The 18408-nt window shown below is 42.0% G+C and overlaps 1 protein-coding gene across 2 annotated transcripts in view; it reads right to left on the reverse strand.

Annotated features, from left to right (window-relative positions):
* Positions 1–18408, reverse strand: part of CDYL2 (chromodomain Y like 2) — a 218203-nt gene that overhangs the window by 46243 nt on the left and 153552 nt on the right. For both annotated transcript variants that reach the window (XM_020964871.2, XM_078149473.1), the window contains one exon: positions 636–853. In XM_020964871.2, coding sequence (XP_020820530.1) covers positions 636–853 — 218 coding nt within the window. The remainder of the gene's footprint in view (positions 1–635; positions 854–18408) is intronic.

The raw sequence follows: 18408 nt of genomic DNA on the forward strand, positions 1-18408 counted from the left end.
GAAGAGTTTAGGGAGATGTGATTATCATTTTCAAGTATTTTCAGGGCTGTCATGGGGAAGACGGAATGGATTTGTCTGTTTAGCTCCAGGGGAGGAATCCAGGAGTAATGGGTAGAAAGTCTGAAAAGCTCTGAGCTCCTGAAAAAGAGGGACTTCATTTGTCTTACTCTGTATCCCCAACACGTAGCATAGTGCCTGGCACATAGCAGGTGCTTAATAAATGCTTCTAGATTTGACTTGAGAGGCAGATTTAGGCTTCATGTAAGGGTTGGGGGAGGAGAGAGCAAATTTCTTAGAGCTGTCAAAGAACAGAGATAGTGAATTCCCCATTACTGAAGGTCTTCACATGTATGCATGACAACTTGTTGGAAATGTTATGGAAGGGTTTCCTAACTAGTCAAGGGTTGGTCTAAATGACCTCTAAGGTTCCATTTCAGCTCTGATTCTGTAGGAAAACAAAACAAAACAAAACACAGTCTTTTGATGGGTTTGCTTTTTTCCACTAATCAATTGTCTTTCCCCTTATAGAAACCTCTAAGTGTAGCTAAGAAAAAGGTAATTATATTGAATGTCTTGATCAAAGTGTCAGTGGACACTGACCCTAGTTCATCACCCCTTGTGGCATTCTCTCTTACCTCTGGTGTCAGGGCATTGTTGTCAGAAGTCTGGCTGGACAGCAGAATGTGTGTGAATCCTTCTTCCTTTCGCACCACGATGTCTCGAAACCGACAATTGCTTTCATTTTGACGGACGCTATACCTGAGCCTCTTATCAAAGACGTAATCTTTGTCCCCTTCAATTTTCCTCTTCACAGGGCTATGCAAGTGTAGACTTCCGTTGGTCAGAGTGGAACCTTTCAAATTCAAAACAAATAAGATATGACATAGACAGGACTTAGGAGAGTCTAAAGCAGGCATTCTTAACCTGGGGTCTATGAATTTTTTGAAGTATAACTATATAGATAACTGTATTAATAACTGTATTGTAATATAAGTATACTCCTACCTATTTAATTTTATGCATTTAAAACCATTATTCTAAGAAGGGGATCCCAGGCTTCATTAGACTACCAAAGGGATTTAGAAACAAATAGAAAAGGCTTAGCATCCCTCATCTAGAGACTAAAATCTTAGCTAATTTTTATTAATTATTAATTAATTTAATGAATTAATCAATCCTTTTCAGGATTAGACATAGCTATGCATTGGCTCTAAGCTACAAGTGGAGCCCCACCATTACTCTATTGGTGAGGGGTCTGCTGTGGTCACTAACAACTAGGGGCCTTCTAGATATGAAGTCTCACGAGGGGAAGAATTATAGCCTGACACACTAAAGAAAATGCAGTTGTGATCTCTCTGTCCTATGCTATACATGCTCCCCTCTGAATTCTTGTTTTTTACTTGAGAAGGGTACAGTCATGAAAGCTTCACTGAAAACAGAATCTCTGAAATCCAGAGAGCTCTGTTCTTCTTTCCCAAAATCCAGGAAGACACTGCCCTGCTCCCCTCTCAACTCTGCTCAGGTTGTAGGGGAGGATGACCCACATGGCACCTCCAGCCATGCTTCTGACAGGGCCAGCAGGTCTCGGCTGATCTGTATAGAGTTCCACAATAAGCATGTCCTGGTGATATTTAACTGTCCTCACCAAGCCACTCCCCTTCCTTGGGAAGGCAATGGACTTCTTCTACTGGGTATGCATACTATATATGGGAAGGTGAGGAAAAAGCCATAGTCTCCTCCTCTCAATCATATAATTGCTGGTATTTATTGAAGCCCTGGTTGGCCTCAGAGATAGAGAGAACAACTCCTCTGGCTGGCCCACATCCTTGAGTGTGTGGAAGGGATTCAGATTAAAATAAGTTTCCTTGCCTGAAATAACTATCTACACTCACCCTGATGCCCAAAAGAGGAAAATGGTGGTGGGGACCTGCAGAAAGGGTGGATAGTGGAGACGGTATCACAGAGTCTTAGACTGTGAGAGCTAGAAAGGATCTCAGTGATAGAATCTAACCCCTTCATTGTTAGAAAGAACTGAGGCCCAGAGAGGGAAAAAGACTTGCCCAGGGTCATATAAGTCCCAGGGTTATATAAGTTTCCTTGCCAAATAATCTCACCTCAAACAGAAAAGTACCAGGAAGAACACAGATGCGGGAGAGACCCAAGTAGGCTGCTCTTTCAATGGCAAGGAAAAAGTAGTCTCCACCAGCTGTTTTGTAGATAAAGCAAGAAAGGCACTTATATATTGGGAATTCATGTTGCTTGTCCTACTTGGATCTGATAAATACTCAGGTGTCTCTGTCCTAAGTAGCATTATCACTTCTGCTCAAATCAGATGGGACTGAAGCTTTGGCATGAATCACCCAGGATACTATCCTGAAGTCTCTTTAAGACTCTGCTGACTGCAGATGGTAATTTCCAGGTGTGGAAAGGAGAGAGGGAACAGGGAACTAGCAGTTCCTAAGAACAGAACAACTGCATCCAGTGGGAACCACTCCCATGGGAAACCGACACCTTCCTCATTCCTTATTAAAAGGTCTTTTTTTTTTAAAGCAAGTGAAGGGTGCCAAGAGGTAATTTTGTAATGGTGGTGGTGATAGAAGTAGTAGCAAAATCAATAATAATAATAAAGAAAAAGGAGGAGGAGGAGGAGAAAGAGATGAGCAATTTGGATTTCTATAGCACTTTAAGGTTTGCAAACTGCTTTCCTAATAACAATCCTATGAGTAAGTAGTACAAGCATCATCTCATTTCCTCATATGAGGAAACTGAGGCTCAAAAAATGTTAAATGGCCTCCCCAAGGTAACACAGATAAATGGTAAGAACAGATTATAATTCTTCTTTTAAAAATATCAAATTTCTCTTTTAAAACTTGGCCAATTCCTCTTGAAGTCAACATGACTGTGTTCAGGCAATAGATAGAACAAAGAACACGGTGGAAGATTCCCCAAACCCTACAGGAGGAGAATACATATATTGTCCAATTTTTACTTTCTTCCCCATCCTTCTAAATTAGGCATATTCTAGCTGTAAAATTTTGGCATTTGTATTGGGACATTCCAGAAGGAATCTAACACAGTCTAAAGACCCTTCAGGAGAGGTTGGTCCATTTTTAGCACCTTTCTGCACCCTTTCCCTGAAGGAATAAACATTTTGTATTCATTGTCTTTACCAGGTAGTAGTAGTCACTGTCCTCTGGTGACTCAACCTGCCAATTCCAGCAAAAGTTTGGGAATGCTGCTATTACTATTTCTTATCCTTCTCCTTTTTATTTATATTTTTTTTCTTTTTTCAAGAAGCTGGGAAAATTTACTTTTTCTCCTGTGTGGTTTTCATTTTTGATATCTTGAAAAGTAGCTCTGACAAAACAGGTTTTTAAAAGCCCATTTCGTTTTTAATGAAACTACCTGACTCCACTTTAAAACCCAAATCACTCTGGCTTTCATTGGATGACCAATCATAGCCCCATTCCAAGCCTTGGTGGCTCCTTATTTAGGTTTAATGACTTAGAATGAGTGTAAATAGCAATTGTTTTCTGTTCTAGCCAGAAACTCTTCAGGGTGTTCTCCTCCCAGATTGATATATAGTAAATTGGGGCATCTTTAGTCTCAATTCTTTCCCAGCCCTTAGTCATTGAATTGATGTGGCCTTAGATGAACTGAGACCTGGAAAAGATCTTAACTTAACTCATTGCACCCTGGGCCATAGCCACTCCTCTCGACCTTTTTTCTTGACACTGGAGGAGAGAATGAAACTGATGACTCTACACAGCTCTGACCCACTCATATCCAATTCACAGGCAAGTCAAGACATCACCCTTATGATGTCACTGGTCCTCTTCAAGAACAAAAGATAAACAACCAAAACCACCACTACAACAATCCTTTCTTGACTTTTCTAGTGCACAATGATCTGTCTCTACTCTGGGAACTTAAAATTTGAGATCACACAAGTCCCTCTGTCCACCCTGCCTCCCTTCCTAGACTTTGAGATCCTTGAAGATAGGTGCATCTCTTTATACCCCCTATGGCACCGAAAACAGGACTATGCATATAGTAGGTGTATAACTCAACAAATTACATTTGCTAAACATTTATTAAGCCCCTCTGTGTGCAAGGCCTTTTCCTAGGTGCTAGTGATACAAAGGTGAAAGGGTTTACATTTTACTGAAAGATGGGACCTAGAGAAGGACACATCATATACGCAGATAAAGTAGGGAGTATAAGGTAGGTAGTCATGAGACAAAAGAAAGCTCAGAAGCATTCTAAAAAATTTAAAGGAGGGAAAGAACACTTTCACCAATTATTTATTGAGTGGCAATGTCCTATTGTATCACTCAATTCAACATGTATATTTACGTAATTGAGGGGGCAAGGAGGTATGGTGTTAATCAGGGGATTCTTGATTAATTGATTTCACCCAGCCCATTTGATGAAATTACAGGATATTAGGGGTAGATAACAGAGACAATGAGATGTCATTATTTTAAAGGAAGTATAAAGTAATGTTTACACTTTTTTACCCTTTTAGGATGCATGAAGTTCTTCAATTAAACTGGATAGTATCGTATGGTAGGTAACCACTGTTTTGCCATAGGATCACCCAGTTGGCCCTTTAAAAGCAAAACATATTCCCCAGGGAGTATGCTGAGGAAGGAGGCAGCTCTGGGGAGAAGAGAGTCATTTTTGGAAGGAAATTCTCATGTTCTAAAGGAAATTACTCCTCATCTCTTAGGGAGAAGAAATGATTACTTTCCCTTCCCTTACTGCCCTCCCCATTGGCTATAGCATCTTACAGTGCAGCTACTCAGCCAGTAAGAGATGCTATACTAGGCAGGGAATGGGTCCAAGGAATGGCATGCCCAGCAGAGATGCTGTATCAAGGGGAAATAGCAGGAAGACATCATGAGAAGAGAAAGGACATTCATCAGGTTCTAGAATAGCCGAAGGGAGCTGCTTTGGCCACACGTTCCCTAAATGCATGCTTCTCTACTAGTATACTCTATATGAGTGTCTTTCCCCTGATTCTTGGTACGTTTGTGGGAAAGTACATCGTAGGTTCAAAGAGATAAATGTTTTTAGCTACTGCTCTTACACTGCCATCTCATTAATGCCTTTGTTTTGAACTTACTGTAGCAACTGGTTGGCTGTTAAAGGTAACTACACTGGAAGAGGCTCAGGAGCTATAGTTTTAGGAGAACATGCCCACAGTGTACCTTGAACCTGGGGTAGTTGTCCCTCACAGGCATTCAACCTGTGAGTATGAGTTATGAAGCATCTCAGAAAGAATGCTACCTTTATTAGTAGACCAAAAGGAGCCACTCAAAACTAAAATTCTTAGGGTTTTGATACTTCATTCCCAAGTAGGCCACTGCCCTGCCCTGAAGGCTAAAGCCAGGGGGATGGGAGATGTCCACCAAGGGGCCCTCCTTTGCCAAGGTTCCACCAGGGAGATAAAACATAGAACCCACAGAATGTCAGAGCTAAAAAGGATGCCCACTGTCTAGGATTCCAGCCTTCTCACTTTACAAATAAGGGAAACTGAGGTCCAAAGAGATGTGATCTATCTAAGGTCACACAACTAAGTGTTGGAGATAGTAATAGAAGCCAGTGCTAAGTCCACCATGCTCCACTTTCCCTGCAACCAGAGCAAAGAGAGGGCATCCTTTGCTTCATAAGGGAACCTGAGAAATATTCACAAGCCTCATTGATCGATTTCCTCGTCTCACAGCCTCATTATCACTTTAACAACACCAAACACTGATGCAACATCAGAAATCCACAACTCTCCTGAAATTATGTAAAATAATCTATCTCTTTCCAAGTAGTGACCACAAATAACTTATGGGAAGTAGCAAAGCACAGTGGATAGAGGGCATATTTTGGAGCCAGGGAGCCCTGGATTCAGGTCCTACTTTTGCCCATGAGCATGCATGACCATGAGTAAATCAGTTAATCTTTCAGTGTCTCAGGTAACTCTCTAAAACTAAGCTGCAGGTGAGTTATTGATCTGAATTGGTGAAGGAAGTTCCCACACTGGGAGTTCCTCAAACCCATGAAATCAGATTTACTCTCATGACATTTTCTTTAGCCTTATACACACAATCTCATGTGAACCTCAATATGACCTTGTGAGATAGTTGCTATGGGTATATTTCTCCCCATTGTACTGAGAGAGAAACCAAGGTTCCCAGAAGTTGAAGGATTTGTCCATTGTTAAATGGCTAGTGAGTATCAAATGAAGAATTTGAAGAGAGGTCTTCCCAACTGCAGGTCTAACATTCAGAGGCAGGATCTGAACCCAGGTTTTCCCAATGCCACGTCCAGCATGCTATCTTCAACATCAGACTGCCTCTCTAAAGGAAACACAATTGTTTAATTAAAAGGCTTTGAGTGATTGGAGTCAATTCATTATGGCTAACCTCCAGCTTCGGTCTGGGAGAAGAGCTTCCTAATGTGAGCAGCCAGCCTCACTCGCCTGCATTCTGTCTGGATTTTATGTTCTTGCTTGTATACAGCTCATCAAATTAGGAGATTAGCTCTCAAAGACTACTTTCTCTGAAAGAAAGGCAGACAGGGAGAGCCCAGGAGCATTAACTCTTTCAGGGCACCACACAGCAATTCCAGGCCATATTTCTAGGGCCTAAAAGAGTTAAGATGCCTCCCTAAGTAACTAATCTGATTATTGGCCATTGGAATCAGAATTCTCTGAATCATTCTGGACACTGAAAACCATTACAGCCCTGCATAGTACTTGGTGGGAATAGGATACCTTGGGGAGAGCATTTTCATTAGCCTTTCCCTTTTTCCTTAGGGTAAGGGTCACTGCAAATGCACCCCCTACCCCACCACACTGTGCCAGCACACCTGTTCCAGGTTCTATGCATGCTTCTGATCCCTCCCTGCCCCCTCCTTAATATTCTCTTCCCTTGACTTCTACTACTGTTCTTTTCCCACTGGTGGAGCTCCTTCCAGGGCCCCCATTGGGGAGGATGAGGGAGCAGGCCAAGCAACTGTCATTCCCCTCCTGGCTCCACTTCTGACTATCCAGATTTCAACACCACATCTCAGTGCCTGAAGCCTTCTCTTCCTGAAACATTCACTTTTACCTTCAGTGTTAACACCCCGGAACATCTCTCTGCTGTGCCTTCCCTCTTCTCCCACTGGTGAGCACCACTCAAGGCCTCCATTTGGAGAGGGACCCAGGCCAACCAACCTTCATTGGCCTTCAGGCTCTACTTCTAACTCTCTGGGCTTTGATGCCATGCCCCCACAATGTGGGTATCTTTTCCCCATTTTCCCTCATTACCCTCCCACCTTTTCATCTTCCGTTTGTGTTATCTTCCCTCATCAGAAGGTAGGCTCCCTGAGGACAGGGACTGTCCTTCTTTTGGCTTCTACTTGGATCCCTGGTGTCTGGCACATAATAAACTCTTAATAAGTGCTTCTTGCCTTATCTTCTTGTTCTTCTCTAACGTCTTCAGCCGATTTTACTCAATCTCAGAGTTGGGAGAGAGCTCTGAAGTCATCTAGTCCAACCCATACATGGTCAAGACCATTCTCAACAACATTGCCAATAAAGGGGCATCTGTTGCTGTTGCTTCCTCTTTCTTCAGCACCTTCCTAAGTGTGGGTTTCCCACTGGGTTCCCTTCTCTTATTTTTCTAGGTGCTGCTCTTCAGTGATCTTACTTAAGGGGTGTAGGTAAAACCAATCTTCTCTGCCTTATTTTACATTAGTCAGTTAACACGCATTTATTAATCACTAGCTATATCCAGGAACTGTGATAAGTGCTGACCATGTAGGAGAGAGGCAAGTGAGTACGTGGTCTGTGTTCCCAAACAACTTCTACTCTCTTTTGTATACTACACCATGTAGAGTCCAGCCAAACTGGAGCTTTTACTTTCTTTGATTTCATACCTCCCCTACATTCACACAAGTTACCTCATGCCTAGAATAGATTGTGCATCCATTCCCTTCCTTTTGTTCAAGAGGTACCTCATCCATGAAGGTACCTTCCCAGAATCTCTCATCCCTCAAGGCAGAGCACTAAAGCACTGGGCCTAGAGTCAAGAACACCTTAGATTCAAACTCGACCTCAGACCTTTACTAGCTGTGTGACCCTGGGCAAGTCAATTAACCATTGTCTTTCTCAGTTTTCTCAACTGTAAAAGAGGGACGATAACAGCACCTACCTCCCAGGACTTTTGTGAGGATCAAATGAGGTAATATTTGGAAAGTGCTTAGCATTGTGCCTAGCTAGTAGGCACTTAATAAATATTTGTTCCCTCTGTTAACCTGACCTGAGCACTTAGTCATTTCACAAGTTGTATTATAGTCAGAGATCAGCTACTGAGATCTTGTCTCCTTAACCCTAATTTTCTCATTTGAGTACCTGTAGAGAAAAATGAAGACTGCTAGGAAGTGGTGCACGGCAACTGAGGACAACAGGAAAAGAAAAACTAGGACAGTAACAAAGGATATAAGGGCAAAGAGAATGACCCTGAAGATTTTAATGACTTATCTTGCACAGGGGAGATGGCACAGAAATACTCAAGAACATTAGGGACCCAGTCTCACCTGGCCTGAGAGACTGGTGGACCAAGAGCCCAATGTACAGAACTAAGAGCCCTATGAATGATGGCAAGGTATTGGAAGTGTGAGGAGCAGCAGTCTATTGGTCTCTTCCATCAGCGGTGAACAGTGAGCCAAGAAAGGACTTGGAGGAGGGCCTTTACTAGAGGAGCCCAAATACCCAAGGGTATCAGTGACTGGCCTTTCTATGTGTCTTTGAGACTGATGGCTGCTCCTTTGAGAGTCTCAATCAAGAGCTGGGCATTGGAAGTGGGAAGTTGATCCTATGCAGTGATGAGTGCCATGCATTTTATTCCCCAGTGGAAGAATCCCCCAGAGCCACCGAGAATCCTTCTGCGGCAAGAGTCTGAAACAAAGCTTACAGTTATTTGTGTGCTTGTCTCACACCCCCACTATACTATAAATTCCTTAGGACACAGAATGTGATGCTTTTCCACTGTGCTGAGGCAACAGAAGAGTACTGGATTTGGGGTCAGAGGGTTGGGTTCACACCCTGCCTCCACCACTTAGTACATAGTGACACTGGGAAAGTCACTTAATTTCTCTGGTCTCTTATTCCTTGTCTATAAAACAAGAATGATGGACCAAAAGACCACTAAAGGTTTTTAATTTATGATTTTATGGAAACCATCAAACGGCACATTACCTGGCACACAGTAGGTGAATAATACATGCTCACTGAATTAAACTGGAAATTGAGAAGAATCTGGTCAAATCAGTGCTGTAATAAAATGAAATAATAATAGTTCACATCTTGCTAGTCCTTTAACTTTAAAAAAAAAATCACTTCATCACAGCAGCCCCCAGAGCTACATACAGCAAGTTTTGTTTCCTTTTTATTTTTGGTCTGGATCTCTTATACTCATCACTGTGGGAAGCTTCAAGTGTGGAAATTCCTTTCACTAACACAAAAGGGCAACTTCACACCAACGTATAGTCTTAGAGAGTTTCCGAGGGCACTGAGGGGTTAAATGATCTGGCCGGGGCAACCCAGTCGATATGTGTCAGAGGCAATGTTAGAACTCGGGCCTTCCTGACTCCAAGGCCAGCCCTCTGTATCCATTACGCCCCACTGCTTAAAAGAGTACGTATTCCCTGTTTTACACAGGAGGGAACTAAGTCTCAGACAGGTGAAGGGATTAAAATCTAAGTCTTCTTGACAGTGGGTATAACAGCCTACTATACCACACCACTTTTCAGAAGTGGTTCAGCTTAAAAATATACAGGGCTTGATCCTATTTAGACAAATCCATGGATGACAGATGCCTAACAGGTTGTAGCTGATTACCTAGTATTACGAGGACCTATGAGATCCCTTCTATTCAAAAGTAGGCAGACTGGCTCTCAAGAGCCAATAGTTAAATTTTCAAGGTAAGCAGCTGGGTCTTGGAAATTGGCAGACACTACAAATCAGGGTTTGATTTATTGTTTTGTTGTTTGCCTAGACTTGAATAAAATGTTGATAATGTACATTAAACTTAAAATGTGTCACGTGCACTTCTTTTTTCCTGGAAAGCTGGTTGTTAAATATCTACCAACACACCATTGCTCCAATTCCATTGCCACAAACCTACTTCCACCAAACAACAACTCGATGCAACTCAATCAGTATGTGCCGGGCAGTTAGTGTACAAATGTCCAGCCTTTTACACGATTTACCACCCGAGAATCTCTCCGTAAATGATCCCGCTCCCTTCCCTCCGAAATAGCAAAACAAACAAACGAAACACCCTTCATTCACTACAGAGGGAAATGGCGTCTGACTTAGAGAGCCACGGCTCTTTTCGCTGCACTACTCTGGGGTCAGCTGGCGGTGTTATCTAAGGTCTCTTTGAGCTACATGATCTCGGGAGCTCAGGTGGGATGAAGGTTCCTGAAGAAGAGAATGCTAAAGACAGTTCTCAAAGTCATCTCCTTCCCTAAAGGACAGAGGAATCCAACTTCATTGGTTAGCTTAGCATTACCTGGAGAGGTAACAAGACTGTGGGTAAAGTGCTGAACTTGAGAGTCAGTCTGGCTTCAAACCTCCCACTTAGCTCGATGTTCTAGAGACAACAAGGTTGGGCAATGGAGAAGATGCTGGGCCTGCGGTCAGGAAGACCTGAATTCAAATCCGCTTTAGACACTAATTAGCTGTGTGATGCTGGGAAGTCGCTTCAGCTCTGTCTGCCTCAGTTTTCTCAACTGTAAAATGGGGATAATAATAACACCTATCTGCTAGGTTTGTTGTGAGGATCAGATGAGATAACATTTGTAAAGCACTCAGCACATAACAGGCATTTAATTTTTATTTTATTTTATTTTATTTTTGGCTAGGCAGTGGGGTTAAGTGACTTGCCCAGGGTCACACAGCTAGTAAGTGTTATGTGTCTGAGGCTGGATCTGAACTCAGGTCCTCCTGAATCCAGGGCCAATGCTCTATCCACCGTGCCACCTAGCTGCCCCTGCATAATAAGCATTTAATAAATGCTTGTTTCTTTCCTTCTCTGGGCAGGTCAGGTAACTTTTATGAGTCCCCTTTCATCTTCTACAAACTGGACACAGTAATAGAACCTTCCCCACATGTTTATTTTATGTTCAAATGCTTATTAGGTGCTTGGAGCTTGTACAAGCCATTGACTATCCTTAGTTAAAAATGAGCTAAATTCAGATTCTCTCTGGGCCCAAGGTCTGGGTGGGGGAAAAAAAGAGCGATAACAGACGATTATCAGAGAGAGGCCTTCAAGACTGGACCCAGTCCTCTGGGCTGTCATGGCAAGCGATGTAATGCCAAACCAGAGAAGAACAGATGGGAAGCACAACTTGCTTCACAAAGTCCCATCAAAAAGACAACTTGAAAGGAATGTATTTTTTCAATGTCATCAACCAACTTGACAAAACAATCCCTCTCAATTATGGTAGCCCCCAGAAAGCAAACAGCAGCAGGCTGAGTGCTGAAAATAAGAAAGAAGAGAAGGAGCTCACTTGTATGAAGCCTTAACAGATGTTGGGAATGTTTACAAACAGGGTAGGAAAGAGGGACACATTGTAGGTGTGACCAAGTGGGAAGATCACCTGTGAAACGAATACAGGCAGGCAACAGGACTACTCGGGATGTTTTCCTATAGGACAAAAGAGAAAAGACAATGAGGGCAAGCCAGGAACAAGTCCAACATTTCCCTGTTAATAATTCAGAGTGATTCCTCTTCAGCTATTAGAAGGAGGCTAGAAGCTTGGCCATGGTGTTTGTTTCTGGGAGCCCAGGCTAGGCAAACACCAGAAGGAATCATAGCCACTTAGTGAATGAAAGAAGGGAGATGAGAGGGCACCTAATCCAATCTCCTATCCAGTGGGCAGGGATCTCATCCATAGTATCCCTGACAACTCAAAACAGCAGAGCTAGAACTTAGAGATCAATAGCCCGACTGAATCATTTTACAAGGAAGTAAACTGAGGTCCAGAAAGTGGAAGCCCCAGGTCAGAGAAGGAGTTAATGGCAGAGCAAGGACTAGAACCCAAGTCTGTTTGCCCAATATCTGCATGAATATTTCCACTGTTTGATGAGGGATGAGTAGCTCACTGCCTCCCAAAGGAGGTAGTCAAACTCTGATTGAAAAGATTATCTCTAATATCTCTTATAGCTCTATGGTCTTATAATCCCTGATCTGGCCTAATTTCTCTTCCCTCACAATTAACCAGTTAGTTCTACAGTACACTAGCTTCTACTCCTGACTTCCTTGTCACCACCATCTCCCTCTCTCCTTCCACTTCCAAGTGCCTGAACACTGTAAAAAGAAATCAGAAAAGCATGTTGACTGGGTCTCCTATAAACTAACATTATATAACCTAAAATGGGCACATTTTCATCAAGAAACTTGCAGATAGCAGCAAACAAAAATTTCTGATAAACTCCCATCACACATCCTAGAGCAGCTGTTCTGGGTCTTGTCTTCCCCCAAATTCCACCCCTACTTTCATTCATCTCAGTAGGTAACCCTGATTCCTATTTTACTGAGAAGACTGAAGCAATCCTTCCTAAGCTCCCTCTTCTCCTCTCCACTCCACACCTTAAAACGTGTTCACTCATTCTCTACATCTTTATTCCAGTCTCCTAGGATTAGGCAGCCTTTCTCCTCACCATGGTTAACCTCCTTTTATTTGGCCTCTTGACTCCATTCCCCTTGTGTCTCCTCCGGGACCCTGACCTCCAAAATCTTTCCTTTTCTCTCTAATCTTCCAATTTTCCATCTGCTACTAACTCACTATTGTCTACAAACATACTCATGTTCCCCCATGCTTAAAAAGAAGTTGATACAGTCATTCCCTTAAGTTACTACCCCATGTCTCCTTTCATTCAAAGCCAAACTCCTAGTATGAGTAGTCCATAGTAACTGCCTCTAACTCACCACTGGTTCACTTATTCAGAGGGTAAAGATGACCCTCTTAAATCTGGCTTCAGAGTCTACTGCTTAATAAAACCTACTCTCAAAGTCACTAATCATCTCATTTTTTTACATTTAATTTTTTAAAATTTTTTCTCAATTTCATGTAAACAGAAATTTTAACACTCTTTTTCAAAAATTCTGAGTACCATATTTTTTCCCTCCCTCCCTCTCTCCCCTCTCCTTGAGAAGGTAAGGGATTTGATATAGATTAAACATGTGCAGTCATGAAAACATTTCCATACTAGCCATGCTGCAAAAGAAAACGTAGACCAAAAAAAAAAAAAACCCAAGAATAATGAAGCTTAAAAGATATGCTTCAATCTGCATTCAGGCTCCATCAGTTATTTCTCTGGAGGCAGATAGCGTTTTTCATCCTAAATCCTTTGGAACACTAATGATGGCTTAATTGCTAAATCTCAGTCCTCAACCACCTTTAACATTCTGCAGCATTTGATGTTGTTAAACACCTCTTCCTTTTGAATATGCCTTGCCCCTTTGGTATTTCTGAAAATGTGCTCTCCTACTTCATCATGTGCCCTTAATCCCACACCCTCCCATATTCTCCAGGAGATCACAGCTTCTAAAATTCCGCTCCTCAAATCTTCCACCTTTCCCTAGCTACAAGTTCTTTCCCTACTGCCTTTAAATATGCCCAAGTCTTCCCCATCCTTAAGGAGCCTGCATGAGACTCCATTTGTGTTACTATCCTATATCTCTCCTTCCTTTCTCAGTCAAACTCCTAGAAAAAAATGCCTGCACTCCCTTCTTCCTTCTCACTCCTCGACCTACTCCGTGCTGGAATCCTATCTTGTCACTCAACAGACACTTCTCTCCCATGTGATCGATGATATTTTAATAGATAAATCTGATGGTCTTTGATTCAGTCTTCTTCCTTTCTCAAACTATCTGCTGCATTTGGCATTGCTGACTGCCTTTTCCTTCTAGATACTTTTTTCATCTCTGGGTTTTTGTAACATTACTCTCTCCTGGTTCTCCCCCCACTTTTTTCACTGTCCTCCCTCCATCTCTTTTGCTGGCTTATTGTATGTAAATATAAAGACATATGTGTATAGGTATATGTACATACATGTGCCCAAGCACACACATCCATTGTGTTATTATACAGACGACTCACAGATCTATATGTTCATAGATCTCCATGTCTCCTCTGAGCTTCTGTCCAGTTACCTATTGGACATTTTTAATTGGTTGCCCCAGAGATATCTCAAAATCAACAAATCCAAAGGAGAATCACTGACTTTCTCCCCAAATCTTCCCTTCTTCCAAACTTCCCTATTTCTGCTGAAGGCACTAACATTCTTCGAATTTCCTAGCTTCCTAACATGTCATTTGCATCATTAGAATGCAAGTTTCTTGAGGGCATGAACTGATTGCATCTTTCTTTATAACTCCAGCACTTGCACAAAACTAGACACATAGTAAGTGCTTGCGGCTGTTAATGTCTATCCTTCATTCTCGAAGAGGACCGTAACATCAGGGAGGTAATGCTATGACATGCAAGTGGATTGGATTTAAGTGAAGCAGGGCTGTGCAAAGTCACCAGCCTCACCCTCTCCTCTGGAGCCGTCTGGATCCAGTGGCCAGACATAGACCAAGATGACTGGAGGTGGCCCTGGATGAGTAAAGTACTTAATAAATTCTTGTTGACTGGATAATTGCCCTCGCCACTTGACTCCTCACTCTCCCTTCACCCTTCACTTCCAATCAGTTGCTAAATCTTGTGTTTACCTTCAAAACATCTTTTGCATGTGGCCATGTATCATCCAGACAGCTGTGTTGGATTCAGGAAGAGCTGGTTTCAAATCTGGATTCAGACACTTACTAGCTTTGTGACACTGACTGACTGATGATCTGTTCCTTTTCTATGTATCTGTGGGATCACAGAATCACAGATATTGAGCTGGAAGGAACCTTAGAAATTATCTAATTAAATCCCTTCATTGTATAAATACAGAGATCAATGGCCAGAGAGATTAAGTTATTTGCCCAAACAAAGCCAATCATACAGTGTCAGAGGCAGAATTTGAACCCATATCTTTCAACTCCAGATTAGCACCCCTGTACCTATTTGCTGCCTGATTCATCCTTCTGTGCAAGGACCGTCCTTTGCCTCTTTTTATATCTCTCACATTTAGCACAGCGCATGCCACATGGTAGACATTTAATAAATGCTTATTGGTTAATTGATCGGTTCTCCTCCTGCCTCCTATGTGTGAATATTCCTCAAGACTGTCTTAGGCACAACTTTCTTTCTACACCCCATCTTACTGCCATCCTTTGCTTCCAGTGTCATTCTTAAGCTGTTGGGTCCAAAATGGAATAAAGTACTCCAGGTGAGGTCAGTGAAGACCACAGCGCAGATCATTAATTCACGAATTCATTATGTATCTCCCACACCACCCCTCTTTCTGGCTTCCATATTACTATTGAGGGTACCACCATCCTCCCAGTCATCAGGCATCCCACTTCCATGTTATTTATTCTCTACCTGTCATGCTCACTCACCTCCCATGTACAATCTGCTGCCAAATTCTTTAAACCATCCCTCACATCCATCCCCTTCTCTCTCTTCACATAGTTACCCCTCTAGCTCAGGTTCTCATTAACTTTCACTCTGAATATTGCAATAGCCTCCAATTTTTCTCTTTGTCTCATGTCTCTCCCTGTTCTAATCACAGCTGTCAAAGTGATTTCCCCAACGAGCAGGTACGCAACTCCAGAAGAGCCAGGGGTTCCTTATTACTTCCAGAAACCAATATAAAGTCTTCTGTCTAGCATTTAAAGTTCCTCCCTACCTGTTTCCTTCCTACCTTTCCAGTCTTCTTACACCCTTTGCACACTCCAGATATACAAGCTTACTTGCAAACATGGCACTCTATTTTCCATCTGTACGCTTTTGTACTGGCTGCCCCCCTTGCCTGGCTTCCTTTTAGACTCAGCTCCAATTTCAACTTGTAGAGAAGGCCTCTCTCAGTCCCCCTACCTGCTAGAGGCTTCCCCTTTTAAGGTTAGCCAGTACATACTCTACAGACAGTGGATGAAGCCCTAGTCATGGAGTCAGGAAGATTAGAATCTAATCTGGCCTCAGACATTTACTGGCTGTGTGACCTTGGTAAGTCATTTAACTTTTGGCTGCCTCAGTTTCCTTATCTGTAAAATGGATATAATAATATCTCCTACCTCCCAGGGTTGTTGTGAGGATAAAATGAGACAATATTTTAAAGTGCTTTGCAAACCTCAAAGTGCTACATGAATGCTAGGTACTATTACATGTTCATGTATCTTTTCTACACATATTAATGTACATGTTCTCTACCTCTGTTAGAATGTAAGTACCTTGAGGGCAGAGACTGTTTAACTTTTTATTTTTATCACCAGAACTTAGCACACTGTCTACCTCTTAGGCAGTAAGTGTTAAATAAATGCTTAACAAATGTTTATTAATTCACTGGTCAATTAAATATTGGCTCTGGAGTCAAATGATCTGGATTCAAATCCCACCTCTGATGCTGACCACCTGTGTGACCTTGGACAAGTCACTTAACAACCCTAGCCCTCAATATCACCATTTATAAGATCAAAGAGCTGAGCTAGATGACTATGGAAGTCCCTTCTAACTCTAGATCTGGAAGCAGCTAGATGTCATCATGGGTGGACAGCTGGGCCTAGAGTCAAGAAGACCCGAGTTCAAATTCTGCCTCAGACATTTACTAGCTATATGGCCCTGGGCAAGTCATTTAACCATTGTCTGCCTCAGTTTCTTCAACTGTAAAATGGCGGCAATAATTGGCACCTAACCCACAGGGTTGCCATAAGGAGCAAATGAGATTGCATAGTGCCTGACACATAGTAGATGCTTAATAAATGTTTTTTCCCCCTTCTCTCTTTCCTAGATCTATGATCACTTATCATATATCATTACTATAACCTCTTCTCATTTTAATTCTCTCTGTGCCTCAGTTATCCTAAACTCATGTTTTGAACTCATTTTACCTCTGGCCCCTCTATCCATCAGTGCCACTTCCTACCCTAATCTCATTTTCCCCTCTTTTAATTCCTGAATTTATAGTTAACCAGTTTATACTATCTTTTCTTTTTGAATCCTTTGCTCCCTTAATCTATTGCTGATCACATTTTGTCAAAAACCCATCTCTGAACGGTGCCTACCATTCACCTCTTCCCCTACTAGTCACAGCCTACTGAACAGCTCTAGAGAAAGTTACACAACAGGTGACTCAGTCCACTATTAATTTACATTATCTAATGGCAACTGGGTCTTTTATTGTGACAAGACTACAACTGAAAATAATCTAAGGAATTATTAATACATAACACATCCATGGAATCTGAATTTTCTTACAGTGTGGATGAGTCTTTTTGTCTTGTATAGACTTTTTGTTTTTATATATGTACATGTGTATATATGTACACATACACATAATTATACATTCATTTACATATACATATATACACACATGTGCATATGTATATGTACATGTGTGTATGTGTGTATATACATGGATACGTATGAACATTTCACTAGTGACTGATGTACACTTTTGCCATCTTAATTGAATGGAAATTCTCAACTGAGTGAAATATTCTCAAGCTTGTCCTCTTGGTTTCTTTTTCGCTCACGTGAACCAAACTGGATAGGGAGGAAATAAATTATTTTAACACACACACACACACACACACACACACACACACACACATCACTTGCCAAATGATTTCCCTATAACGCAAGTATAAGCTCCACTGACTCCCATTTGCCTCTAGGATAAAAGACAGATTCCTCTGTTTGGCACTTAGAGATCTTTACAAGTCCAGGCTGGTCCATAAATCTGTTCCAAGTTTAAATACATACTTCCCTTCTTACAGATTAGGTTCTAGTTAAACCAGCCTATCTTCCATTCCTTATACATAATACAACATCTCCTTTTTCTACACCCCTGCCCAGTGTGTCTGCCATGCTTGGAATATACTCCTTCGTCACTTCCTCTCTTCTACCACTTAGAAGCTTTCAAAGCTCAGCTCAAGGCTTACCTCTAATATGAAGCCTTTCCTGCATTCCCTCTCCCTAGCTATTAGTATATCCCCCAAATTATTATTAAGCTCCACCAAGAAGCATTTATCAGGCACTCAGTATGTGTCAGGCAGTATGTTCACAATGGAGGAACAAAGAAAGGCGGATAGTCTTTAAGGAGCTTACACACCAGCAGGACAGAAAACGTGGAAACAAATGCATGCAAGATACAGAAAGAGCAGACAGAAGATAAACTGAGAGGGGAAGGCTCTAGTATCTGGGGGGACCTACAGAAGGGCTCCTACAGAATGTGTCGTTAGACCTGAGGCTGGAAGGAAATCAGAG

The sequence above is a fragment of the Phascolarctos cinereus genome, unplaced genomic scaffold, assembly GCF_003287225.1.
Source record: "Phascolarctos cinereus isolate Bilbo 61053 unplaced genomic scaffold, phaCin_HiC Scaffold_2;HRSCAF=192, whole genome shotgun sequence".
NCBI classification, from domain to species: domain Eukaryota; kingdom Metazoa; phylum Chordata; class Mammalia; order Diprotodontia; family Phascolarctidae; genus Phascolarctos; species Phascolarctos cinereus.